The sequence below is a fragment of the Hesperophylax consimilis genome, chromosome 6, assembly GCF_061612785.1.
Source record: "Hesperophylax consimilis isolate HC1 chromosome 6, BYU_Hcon_1.0, whole genome shotgun sequence".
NCBI lineage: Eukaryota > Metazoa > Arthropoda > Insecta > Trichoptera > Limnephilidae > Hesperophylax > Hesperophylax consimilis.
The window spans coordinates 12,475,263-12,489,620 of NC_142841.1; the positions used below are offsets into that span (position 1 = coordinate 12,475,263).

A 14,358-nucleotide genomic window follows, 5' to 3' on the forward strand; every position below is an offset into this window, starting at 1 on the left:
GGATTTGTTGACAGGCGGGCTAGAAGTGCCATGTTCCCACGGGAAAGGAGGAGAGATCGATGAAACAGTCGAGTCTGGAATTCGGATACGTTGACAGCCCCGAGAGGTGAATGCAAGCCAGAAGTGATGTGTGAGTTTGCAATTGGTTAGTGAGTTCAGATGATGTTGGAAAGCTTTGTTGGTTTCTGAATTAAAGTGAAATATTATTGAACCGGTTTTTGTGTGAAGTGAAAGTGATTGGACTCAGTGAGAAAACAATTAATAATAATGACAATAATAATAATTGGGTAATTTGTAGAGCGCCGTTTTGTAAAAACCCACCTCAGGGGCGCCAGGTGTTGTGCAATCGCGATTGTGTTATAAAGTTGTGTTGATTTAAACGTGATTTCGTATACAGTTCGAACTAGATTGCTTGTCTTAAAAACATGAAAATAATAAAAATAATGATTGCGTTTTAAAACAGAGTGAACGTATAAAGGCAGGGAGTGTTTAATCGGGCTAAGTTATAGATTTGGCGAGATGGCATTCTATCCACGGAGACCGAAAACCAGAGAATCAAATAAATTATTAACTGTGGGTTCGAATCCTGACAGATTAGGGAGGTACAATTTTATTTACAGGAATATTTAATTACCCTTTTATAAGCGTAGGGAGGAGGTCGAAAATTAAAGTGATTTAGCTATATAGTGTAACCAGGTAAGCTTCACGCTGAGAATGAGAGGTGACTAACTGGGTGAGTTTTTTTATATTATTTATTAAATTCCAGAGGACCCCTCTTAAAAGACGGATACAACCGAGGTACAGGAACTAAGTTTACGACACCTGCCGCCCAAATAATGTTATCATTAAAAGGAATACCCTAGACGGATTGTCAATCAGCTGTGAGTGAGAAACAGGCCAATGACCTTTTCATATATAGGCCGAGAGGCGCGGTGTACAGTCAGTCAAAGGGGAAGTTTTGCTAGCGTATGCCGTCCCAAATTGAAAGCGATCGGATGCAACCAGACGGAACAAAATGAAAACTTTTCTTCTGTTATTTGACTTTCTAATTTAATACTTTTCATCTATTGTTTGACTTTTTAAGTTACGAATTGGGATGCACAAAAACAAATCTAAAGTCAAAAGAGGGAGATGGTAATCTCCGAAATAAAACTACCAACCGAACAACTTTTCTCAACAGGTACCTTTCGAGAGGTAGGCAGCCTCTTTAAATTAAATGCAAAAATCAAACCAATTATCCGTTTATACCTACCTGAGAGGATAGGTATTCAGTAGGAGTTACCCATACCTAATACACGAGGATGCTAGTAACCTCATAAAATAATTACTAGAACCGAATATAAAAATACAGACAGTCCTCATCCTAAATTTGGCATTTCGAGTAGACCTTACATATATCTCACATGATAATTGGCTGAATGGGTAGGCACACAACCTATCGTTAAAAAGCAGGCTAAATGTCGACAAGATCGTCGTGTGTTATCTATGTATTGACCTAGAAAGGGATGTAAATCCCCGACGGCGAGGGAGTTACAATGTTTTCTAGAGGTGGCTCGTAACTTAGGACCTTACGTGTCACATTTTCGCGACTAGATTCGTGACAAGGGATGTCATGGCTTTCCCCTTCTACACTCAGTAAAGTAGGTTATCCTGGAGGTGTATGAGATTGGAGCAATTCTGAAATTGGTGATGAGACCTGGTTTTCTTTATTCTGGCGTGAAGGTTGCCGATTTGGAACAAGGAGAGACCCGGACGGTTGTGATATCCAGACACGCAGATATCGATCGCCTTGCTCAAATTATCATCCATCAGTTTTGTTTGGTAAGAGGAGGAGTCAATCTTAGCTTGAAAAAAATTCATTTCCTTTCCTCTCCTTCCCCTCCCAAAATATATACATGGATGGCGCCGACAACTAACACCATAAACTTATCGTATGTTTATCACACATATAAAATCTAACACTTTATTATATTCACATTACCCTACGATAGGTAGAATCGAGTAGCTAGTGGGGGGGGAGCAGGCGACTTAGAAGATAAGGTTTATAAAATGGTTTTAAAACACATCGGTAATGGATTCAACTCACTCTATCTCAAAAGAACCAAGGGATACCACACATACATAGATAACTAGGTTTCTAAACCGAGAAACAAAAACCCAACACAACGTTCGGTGAAGCCTTTTTATACTGAACCGTCACGTGAAATGAGTACGTTCAAGGTCGTACGTCACGTAGACAAACTAGGATGTACACACTTGAAGGGGTGTGTAATAAAGAAAAGACGGCAGGGAGGACCTTCCTACCCCGGATATATATATAACCAAAGCCTTATGGAAAAGTTACCTACGGGACTTAAGGAAAATTAATCGTAGAAAGAAGAGAAGGAAAAGTTTGTTTAAATAAAATCTCTATTATGATTTGATTTATATCTACAACCTCTCTCCATGGCTATAAATGCATTGTTTCAGTAAATTTTTTGTTTTATATAATCTTTTGTTTTGTATAAATTTTTTAATTCATATTCCTTTCTCACAAATTTGATTTACTCCATATTATGCTGTCTCGGTAGAGGTAAAGTCAGAAGGAGGAAATCCATAATTGGTTTTATTTTACTATATAATACTTATGTACAAACTGATTAAATATAAACTGTTGAATTCCCGAAAATGAATAAATAAAAATAAATAAATAAACAATAAAGTTTCATGAAAATATTCTGAGATCAATGGACTCATCTAGTATGTCGTATGTGCAGGTTAAAATAGGTAAATATGGTAATTATTATTACTATCGACGAACATAATCACCCGAAAATAGGGTAATAAGAGCAATATTAATAAGCTGGAGTATGAAGGCAGTATGTGGGTGCGCAACTTGCCAGAAATTGGTAAATGGCTTCGTACCGATGTTTTGATGGTTCAAATTACCTTTGTTGTCGGATATTACTTTGCCGCAATCGATGGGAAGGTATCTATAATCCTAATCTGCGAACATCTATTTGAATCGAGAGGTATTCCATGTTTCAGATTTGTAAGTCTATCATTGATCGCTATCGGTACGCATCGCTATTGTGGATAATTGACAATAAATTATCGATATATTATAGGTAGTTAGTAGATTGGTGTCAGATAAAATCATTTTCAAAGTGCTTTTTTTCACTGTGTGATTAGAAATGGATATTATATTTACGATATTAGAATAGCATTGTAAATTTGTAATAAAGAACGGCATTTATTGTAAGTTTAAAGTTAAAGTATACATTATTTTGTGCGATTACATAGATATGTATCTAATATATTTTTAAAAGCCGTTGGTTAAAGGTTTTTTTTTGTTGATAATGTTATGATATTATAATATCGATTATTTATTTTTTTATATAATACCCCACTCGAGCACCCCTGTCTACGGTGACCGGATAAGTAGGTTAGGTTAGGTTAGATTTAAAAAAAAATTTCATCGTTTCTTATGACTATATTTCACTTTTTAAAAGTGTGTTGAATTGTCATTGTGTTGATTTATCATAGAACCGTCTGTACAGTGTAAAGTTAAGGAAATTATGTCGCCACTCGGTAGGGCAGCGTTGGGAGGCGGGTTAAGGTAGTGGCTGTAGGAAAGGATTTTTTAATGCGTCTTGAAGAGGCCGGAATTAAATATAAGAGGAAAAATAGATGACGGTAGCTCGTTCCACATGCGAGCCAACTTAACTACATGTTCTCACGAAGCCAACATCAACTGTAAATGGGTGTCCCGCTTGTGTCCGTGGAGTTTCTCTTCTATCAATGCTGCTAGCTCATTAGAGCAGGCTCCATTAAAATACCTGTAGAACAGACTCAGCATTAGGGACGGCAATTGGTCTATTAACAACGGCTTATCAATCAGACGGACCGCGCTCCTTTGCACAGAATCAAATTGTGGGTCTCCACTTGAGAGGAGAGTAAAGAGGTGGCTTATAAATTCAATTGTTGGGCGTACTTGAGTTTTGTATGCACTGAGAAAAATATTGCTGATTTATTAAAATTTTTCAAATTATTCGTAGTCAGGTTAGAAACGGGATTACAGGCCGTTTCCTGATAAACTTTTAGTAAATTCTTAATATTTCTTAAAACGTGTTCATGCACTTCCATTTGCCTTGATAATATATAATGACGAAATGTGAAAATATTATTGTTATGATAACACGTCGAGATAATACATTAATCTTTTACTAAAAGTTTAATAGAAAACCTATCGATTCAGTCGTTAAGGCCAGCAATCCATTTTTAACCGGATTACGAATATTTTGAAGAGATCCTTAATAAATTGGCGAAATTCATTTTTAGCAGCTGGTCACTATTGAAGAATCTTCTAGCCCCATACAATACGCCCTGTTTCTTGGAACCAGAATTACTCGGGCTTCTTTGGAGCACAGATACTTGAGCCGATCTGATATACTTATACTCCAAGTATTTCAACGGCGTCTTTATTGAAGAGGGTTGTTACAGTGGGATAAAGTGGCAACAAATGAATGTAAGGATGGGTTTAATATATACAAATAAAAATATTTAATAAAACTAAAATGTAATAATAAAAAATAAATAAATTAGCATCTTACTATTACATCTGTCTGGCAAAGGGCTTGCATAGGTAAAATGAAGGTGTGATACCAATTCGTTCTTGATGCGAAGTAGTAGATTCCGGTTCTTCACAGCAACTGTCCCAGTTTATTTTTATTTTATTTTTTATTTTTTTTTTAAAAGCGGAGACGGTTTACACGTAGTTCCCGTGAGTACTTAGGCTTATTTACTCAATCCTTTAACAGCAACCCGGTCCCTTTAATAAAGTTCACCAGGGTTGTCATTGGGTATGTGGCTATGTCTTCTGGTTCTACTATATGTCTCCCCAGGTATATGAGCCTAGTTCCCACCAGGGCAGGACATTGGCACCATAGGTGCATTGGAATCTCTTCATCCTCTTCACATTTCCTGCATATATTGGTGTTTTCTACTCCCAATATCTGTATATGTCTCCTGAGATGGCAGTATCCCGTTAGTAGTCCTACCAGTTCCCTCAGTGAGTTTCTGTCCATATCGTGTAGTTTTTTGGTTCGTCTAGGGTCTGGTCCTTTTATGAGTACTTTGGATTGTCTCATTCCAGGTGCCCTCTCCCATTCTTTGCGGTGTTAGTCCCAGTTTATATTTTACCCAAAAAATAATGCTGTAGTCTATTGCAAAATAACCTCGCGCTGCTGGTCTCCAAAAGGGTCTCTTTTCACCAATCAGGATCGGCAGATGTCATCCGATTAAATCAATCCAATAGTCAATACTCCATATGCAAAAGCTGATGCTCACAAAATTGGCGAATATGTTCGTCGAACCTCAGCCAAGAGGAATGCCCGCTGCTCTGGGCTGGTGTTCAAAGAATGCCACTGCTTCCAATGCAAATCACAGGTTCTAACTCCCTCAGGTTTGGCATCTCTCCAAGTCAAAATTCCAGGGCTGTCAATTTAACCAATAGCAAAATGACAATGTGTAGGTACTTAAAGGTCCCACAAACCAAGACCATAGATACGATGTAAGTAAAGTGATGCACACACCTTGTTACAAATCTTATATGTAACAGGGTCTATATAGAATGTGGCGGAGTAAAATAACAAGGCTCAATTATATAAAAAAATTTACGCCCAATATACTAAAAAAAATCGTCACCCCACTATAATAGTAGGTGACGAGTTTGGCCTCAGTTGAACTGTGATAATTTAGTCCAAATTCCAATGCTTTCTGTTGAATTTCATGCAGTATCATCACTCTGGGAAATTCTTCCATGTCGTCAGTTGGTGACCCAGTCAATTCTATGGATCATCATTTTTAGTGGACATTAGTTTCTTGAGTTTGATGAATTCGATGTTAATGTAGAAACAGTGCATGTGCAGTAGTTCGTTAATGTTTTTAAATTAATTTAATTCTTAAATAATAATAATAACGAGTTTATTCCGGAACGTGCGGAGGTTTGTGAAATACCACACATCCCATAAAACATATACAATAATATTACAATAATAAACAATAATAAGAAGAAAAAACAGATTTATAGCATTAGATTGACGAGTCCAACAACTTTTTTCAGTGTGCTACAATGCTTGACACGATAAGGAAATTTTTGGAGGTATTTGCCCTTTTCATTAAACCTGCTATCTGGGCTCTTATGAAGACTGCAAAACCTGGAAAGGTGAGCATGTTGGAAGCACTTTCCATGGTGCTCGTTGTTCCATGCTCCAAAAGCTCGCACGTATAAAATGATGTATAAAACATAAGAAAGAGCATTATTTTTACACTTGGGCTGCAAACGCGAAACCTTTTACTGAACATATTCGACTTTATGCTGAGCGCTCGTCTTTACCGGTCGATGTCATTGTCGTCCGTAAGCTCTAACTGTTGATGATGTGAACTAAATTCTTTGTTTCCTGAAAGCGGGTGGAGATTGTATCTGATGACCAACAGTGCTATTTTTTTGGGGTTAGATAGCATGTTTTAAAAAATATATTTATTAACGTATCTTTACTCGTATTTTGCATCAACAACGATACAGGAATTTAATGCGATTAACGATTTTGCAAAGTATGAGGAGTTGATATTAATTAAGTAAAAATGAGTTTAAAAAAATTATAAATTAGCTGGAGGTCCCGAGGGAATATAATTCTCTCACGGTTCATCATATTTGGGAAATCTGTGTGGAGGATTTTTTCGAGAAAGGAAGTGTCTTGATTCAAGACACAAACTCTTGAAGAGTCCCAGGTGGGAGAAAACGAGAAAACACAGAGGAAGTTTATTTTTTACTTGTTTTAGAATTTATAAAGCGATTTAAAACGGGAAAATTCATTTTACGAAAAAGGTCAACTTCTTTAGATGTTCAGTTTTGTGGAACTAACATTTAACAAGAATGGTATAGTTTTGTAATAATATTTGGTACCCTACGTATTTATTTTTGCAATGGATTATTTCGGTGCTGTAACTTCAGCCTTTAAATTTTTTCTTATCAACTAGAAACGCTTAGTGAGTAGGTACATAAAATAATCATTTAATAAAGACAGATACATTTTTACAGATCAGTCGGTATCAATGATTATGCTGAGTAGATAATAAAAACAACAAGTTGTTAACTAGACAAAATATAAAGGCTCGTATGTGACGTTGCGATGGTGTCATGCGGTCCTTATTTAATAAAATAAAGCATCGTATGCAGTCTTCCCACGGGTCAGTAAATAATCGACAAAAACCGAGTGCGGTAAAGACGCGGGAAATGTTGCATGGTCTCTTCACACGGAAGATAAGCTGTGTAGCTTGTAGCTCAGTAAAATATAATTTTCTCTTGTTCGTATTGCAAATTTTTGTCACCTTATTTTTTACACTTACGTTTTCGTATCATAATCTTTAGTTTGTAATTATATTGGCATAGATTATTATTGGAAATTATACTAAATTGTCTACGAACCCTGGGCATAAATATCTTTTGACGTCCATTATTAATTGGAGATTGATTGTTCGTTTTTGGGCAATAATGACAGTTGAATAAGGAGACTACAGAATGGCGCGTAAACACATACACAATCATAAACCACTGTAAATCAAATCAATCAAAGTGACGACGAGATTGTGGCATTATTAATGTGCCTAAATAATAAATTCTAATTACAAACGAAAATAAATTTTATTGGTAAAATATAAATTAGAATTTAGTTACGCCATATCAACGGTGTCGCGATGGATATCGCTCCATCTCGCCGCCCGACCCGTTTGCACTGTTTGTTTACCCCAATACAAATATATGAATCAGTGGTATACCGCACTCGGTTTTTGTCGATTCTTTACCGTCCCGTGTCTATTATCTTTGGTTCCGTGAGATAACCGTCGTAGAAATAATTCCAGCAGTCGGGCGTTCTGACCCTCTGAACCTTTTCTTCAATGTGAATACCCCATAAGAGTACGAACTGATCCCAACCATCTAGAGCTAGCGAGGCTAAGCCATCCCCGATTGGGGTATGTAGTGAGGCCGAAGGTAGTGCGGAGGGGAAAGCAATGGGAAAGAGGAAGGTGGGGAGTACCTGACTATTCAGATCTGGTCACCAAACACGGCTAAAGTCTTACATCAACTGAGACTATTTTCCACTCTGGAAAACCTAATTTCAATTATAAATAATTTACTGCCGGAGATTACATTATGATAAATGTCAGGTATGAACTCAAAATAAAGATAAATCTGAGCTAGGTTAAGATAGATTGTGTAAGCTGGTTTTATTTTTTGATTTAACTAGGTTAGATTATGTTATGTAGTAGTACAATCAATTTATTAACGCAATGATGCACTACGTGACGTAAGGTAACTTCGTATTGTCGGTATGCCTTACATCAAACACTTTAAAATCAAATACTTAATCTTAGTATCGCTCCGGTGAAAGAACACCATTCAGAATCGATACGTTTTTTGAAATGGCTTGACCAGATCTTCTCACAGAATACCCTGATTGGGGATGCTATAGTCCTCTTGGATCCGGTTAGCAGAGAGCAGTTGGGACTCTTGTCCAGTAATCATATTAAAAAATAAATGAACAAATATATTCCTTGTCTTTATAAAATACCTCTCTAGACTGAGCCCTGGCAGAGCCTGTTCGAAAGTGGTAGAATTTTAATTGAATTTAAATAATAAAATTAAAAGAAATAAATATAAACGAAAAGAAATAAGAAGAAAAACATATAGAATAAAATATATGTATAGGATAAATAAAAGAATTAAACAATAAACAAGAAAATGAAAGAAAGAACTAAGAAAACGTGTGAAATATGTGAGGAGAAACGAGAGCAAAGAGATGAATATTTTCGTGCAGTTTGTTGTTATATTATTGTAAAAAGTTCTGAGTATGTGTCCGCAGTAGATAATGCCTTTGTTGGATATCCCTGTATGAATTTTGTATATGATATATACATTAGTTTGAATCAGGTGAATAATGACATATTTAATTTCAGGTGCTTTCCTCATTCCTTACTTCGTGATGATGATGGCCATGGGTCTGCCTATCTTCTACCTGGAGCTGTACCTAGGCCAGTACACCGCAGTGGGTCCCATCGAAGTGTTCTTCCGCCTGGCCCCCGGCTTCTACGGCCTCGGCTATTGCACCCTCATGGTCATCTCGCTGATCATCGTCTACTACATGATCATAGTCGCTTGGACGCTGTATTACACCTTCATGTCCTTCAATCCGAGGCTTGGATGGGGATTCTGCGATAATTCCTTTAATACTAATGGTAAGTTTCTATACTTTAACCGTCTTAATCATAATAGAAAATACGTACGGATAACAACGGGTAAGTAGAAAAAGTTACTAAAACGTATATCAGCTACAACTCCCAGGATTAGGGACGTATTACGACCGAGATTGTGGACTTTGTTAACAATATGACAATGACAAATGTCGATCAGTAAAAAAGTAGTAATACCCATTTGCAGCACTATCAGAGGAATATTTAAAATTGAAATATCGATTAACCAAAGCAAATACGTAACGCATAATCGATTTGCCAAATTTCGAAGCAATTCAAAACAGACCGGGTCAATGACAACGCAAATGTCATTTGAATAAACGTGAAGTTAGCAACTAATACCGGAGTGTGAAATTCTCCGTATATTAGAGGATAGTAACAAAGTGGTTGCAGTCTAAAAACATCTTGCATGTATATTATTATGAGTAAAGATTTTAACCAGAGCAGTATACAGCTCTTTTCGCCGTATAAATGCTGCAGCGACATATTAGGCAATATTTATAAGTAACACTTTAACTGTCTTATAGTGTCGTCTTATAAGCTCGGCCATTCGAGTAAAGCCTATTGTTTAATCATGTATTTATAAAAAAAACGGTGAGCAAGTCTAATATGTATGGAGGCGGCTTTACTTTTTATATTACTACGCACCGTTTCAGCGTTGGTTCAGTTACGGTTATATCTAGGACATGAACCCAGGACTGTTCTGTTTCAATATTCGTTTAGGAAACGATAATATTGTCTTCAATAATTAAATATTACGATTTGAAGTTTTACTCATTAATTCATTCCAAAAATAAAATATTCATCCTAGACTTGCAGAAAAAGTCAATAGATGTCGCACATTAAAGTAAAAATATGATATATTTATCTAAGACACTGTCTAGATTGCAATTAATTGAAGATATCAGCCAATAAAAACGTGCGGTGAGAAAATGAAGACAGTGGTAGTTCTTATTCGAAGTATGATACAGTTAAATATGACCGAGGAAGATATGGTCCCATTAGCTCAGTTGGTAGAGCTGTGCCTCGGCAAGCCCAGGGTCCTGGGTTCACGTCCTAGATGTGACTGTCTCTTTTTATGATTTTTCTGTTTCGAATTTTTGCTAAGAAATCGCTAATATTGCCTTCAATAATTAAATATTATAATTTGAGGCTTTATTCATTAAGTTAATCCAAAAATAAAAAAAATATTATCGAAAAACTGATACTGGCACTTACGGAAGCAGAATTTTTAATGAAAATATTCAAAATACAAATTTTAGTACGATGATCGGAATCTTAAAAATAAAGTAATAATAAATAGTTGGTAAAAATACTCCATTGACCATCCAGAATAATAATTGTTCAGTTCCGATGGGCAGACGAGTTCTTACTGTAGATGAAAGCGTGTGTATCTTGCCTCGTGTGTGATTATGATTAATTTTGATGATAAAATGATTTAATTATGTATTTACAATCTAGTAGTAATATTTTCTTATCATTAAATATTGAAATCTTTCTATAGGCACGTAAGTAATATTAATTAACATCGGGCACAGATATTTTTCATTGTGTCTAATAATTTGCAAATATTAATATGAAATAATTGTTTGCTATTAGTTATGATTAGGCGCCGATAATATAATTATATTGTTTATTAATGTCCATTGTACTATTATCTTCCAAGTACCTACTTCAAGATTACTTTACAAGAGGTATTGAATGTAGGTACTAGGTAGGAATGAATCTAATCTTCTTTGATTAAACATTTTGTGCGTAGGTTTGGCAATCTTAATTATTTGAGGCAATTAATTTTTAATATGAATTTGATCTGCTTTCATTCCTGTACATCACTTTAAGACGAGACAATACTCTAAAATAAAGTCAGAATCATAATTCTTATATGCGACCCTTGGCCCTGGTGTATTGGACAGACCTGCGGTTGAATTTTCCTCTTTGGAATCTATAAAATAAAGTGGTAATCTTAATGACATAAGAGATAAAGTGGTGTAAAAACAATATTCGGCGCGTGGCCGCGCGTAATGGACGGACCTACGGTCGACTTTGCCCTAGCAGGCCTAGAAAATCGATTTTTCAATGGGGTTTATTTTAATTATTTCTGATATATTACTAAAATCTCAAATGCTTCTAGAGGGAACTTTCGGGAAGTTACAAATTCATCGTCTAGAAAAATAGAATCTAATGCTTACCGCTAATTTTATAGTTTTAAAAGATTTTATACAATTTTCAAATAGTTTTACATAAAATATCTGTAGCGTAAGGTCCCATATATTAATCTTAAATATAAATAACTTATTTTTTTGGTAAACTAATGTTTAAGACAAGATTTTTTATGTATAGCACAAAGGGTAACAATTATTTTACAAGCAATAATTATTCGCCTGAAACACTCATCCACATTCAGATACGGCTCAGAACAGAAATTGTCTAGTGAGTCGGGTAGCGCACATAATTTGTAAACAAATATTGATGTCAATAAACGCCCGGGTTACCGGCAATAAAAAAAAATAAAAAAAACATTGAAAAATCTCCTGATAAAAGATACATGACGCCAAGGATAAAAGGTTGGTCGTTAATATGGAGGGCTTTTAAAAGTAAAATACTATTTTAAAACAATACTATTTTTTTTTTATTGAATCAGCGAGGTCTTGTTGAGGACTCTGCGCTTTAGCAAACTCGGCCACGAACCGTTCTCTAATATTCTAATAATATTGGGTACAGTGGAAATTTGATAGAAATGCTCAATTTATATTGTATCAGTAATAATAATAGAGCCTTATATAATTCTGCATATACACAGGATAAAAAACGCGCGGGCCGTGCCGTGAATTACAGGAAAGGCACAAATTTCTCATAAGTCGTGGTTCAGCTCGGCTGGTCGGCTCGTGTGTTTGAAAAAAAATTAAATTATGTAAAATTTATTTATTATTTCGATTATGAAGCAGGATTTGAGAATATATTAAAATTCCGTCCCATTTAATTCTAGCTGCATTTAGTCATTTATGTTTAACATCTAAAAAAATGCTAATTTGATGATACATCTAGTGTCTACATTTCAAATCTATTTTTTTTGTCAAATTCACCAAACTTATTATGTGGGACCTTTTTCATTAAAAATTAATCTCATTTAGTTTTCACCACTTATTTTTTTAAAGTCAGTGTTGATTAATATTTAATACAACTTTTTTCCTTGCCCTTATGTCGTAAACTGTTATTTCCTTGGTATATGATGTAAATTCACCCGCTTTCAGAAATTTAAACTAATTTATATATACTGCCATTTGATATTGATATAAAAAATATTCACTTGCACAATAGTGCTTTTTTAAAAGTGTTTCATTTTTCATTAAATTATCTTGGTGTGGCCCTTTAAAACTATTTAAGCGACCGCAGCTCCTTCCATTTGTGTTTTGACGATCTGTACAGTGTACGTGAATGACAAGAAAACTTGCACGGAAACCAGAAAGCGCACGAAACTTATACCTTCATAATATGTACGAGATAGGTAGGCAAGTGGTTTGGTACTTTGATCTAAGAAGCGATATTATTATCATTCCTGATGTTCAGGTTTTGGTAAAGAACAGCAATAACGGAGGTTAAATGAAAATATTTCCCGAGAACGCGGTATTCGGGGAAAATGCCGGGAATATGGCGAGGACTTACCTGGGAGCGCCTGCTGGAACCCTCGTCTTCTTTGCCTGCCAAATAACTACGCTTGACATCGTGAAATACTGTTTCATCTATTATTATTCGCATGTTTTGGGCCAGTGATGTGCAAGTGGCAGCCCTTCGATCATTTGTCGGTGGACTTTTTTTTACTAATTTTTTTATTTCGTTTTTAGTTTTTGTTTCTTTTTTGTTATTTTTTTCAATTTGTGTTTGAAAAAAACCAAATAATTTGTTGTTGTTCTTTTTTTTGAATTTGTGTCGTCAAATATTTAGATTAGGAAAAAAGTCGAATAAATAATATTGCGTTTGGTCTTATTTTAGTACAATATAAATATAATGTTGACAGAGGATTACATGATAAGGTTTTGTTAAAGTTGAGGGATCTTATTTCTACAGACTGAATGCTTTTAGGCGTAAGTGCTGTAAAACCATGTGATAAATATGGAGATTCGAAAAAAAATACAAGACTGATGTAAGCGTAATGAGTAAGAAAAGGACTCTTAGATGGTTTTGGGCATGTAGAGTGAATGAACAAAAAAAGGTGTGTAAGGAGGATATATGACGCAAATGTGAATAGTAAAGAAGTCGGGGACGCACAAGGAAAACATGGCACGATCAAGTGAACCCAATACTTGAGTCGGGCCATGTCAAGTGTCAGAATAATAAAAAAAGTTTGTATGAGATGATGTATGAATGTGAATGAGGCAAGAAGTGTGTGCTAAGACTGAGTTGTTTGGCGGTCCGTCCTCTCTGCCTACTCCTGCAGGGAAACGGCGTGATGGTTAGTTAGTTTAAGTTACATTTGTTAAAAGCAGAGATTCACCGTGGTGGTTTTTATGCTGAATTTTTTTTTCTTCATGGAAATGAAGAAACAAATTATATATTTATTATTATTATTTATTAATTTATTAACACCCTTGTTTGAGGCGTTTGCATATGAATATAATAATTATATATTAATACAGTACATATTTATTATATATAACTTTACTGCCTCTGTTATGGATTCTATTGATGAAAACACTTAACACGGTTTTATAATTTTATTTGTAAGTCTTACAATTGTTTATGGTTACATATTATATAGTAGAGTTTTAACAGAGTTAAATGTCTCTAAGTGAAATGTTTCCAAACTGAAATCTAGAATGAATCTGCCTTGAAACAGAGCGTAATGCATCTTATAGTAATCTTGTATTTAACTAGTGTGGTAAATAAAGTCAATTAATAGTAAACATGGAAATTTACAATAGACAAGAGATATGGCGACAATCAAAATGTTGATTTTGATATGCATTGGTGCGACGGACAAATAATAGATAGTGAATGAAGCATAATAGGTTCAAAGGTTGTACAAGTATTAGAAAGGTACATAACACCTTCCTCGTTAAGATGAGATAA

The 14,358-nt window shown here is 35.2% G+C and overlaps 1 protein-coding gene across 1 annotated transcript in view; it reads left to right on the forward strand.

Moving 5' to 3' along the window:
• LOC149422960 (sodium- and chloride-dependent glycine transporter 1-like) overlaps window positions 1-14,358 on the forward strand; it is a 144,214-nt gene that overhangs the window by 63,477 nt on the left and 66,379 nt on the right. Inside the window, exon 3 of the mRNA XM_089632792.1 lies at window positions 8,998-9,276. Coding sequence (XP_089488918.1) covers window positions 8,998-9,276 — 279 coding nt within the window. The remainder of the gene's footprint in view (window positions 1-8,997; window positions 9,277-14,358) is intronic.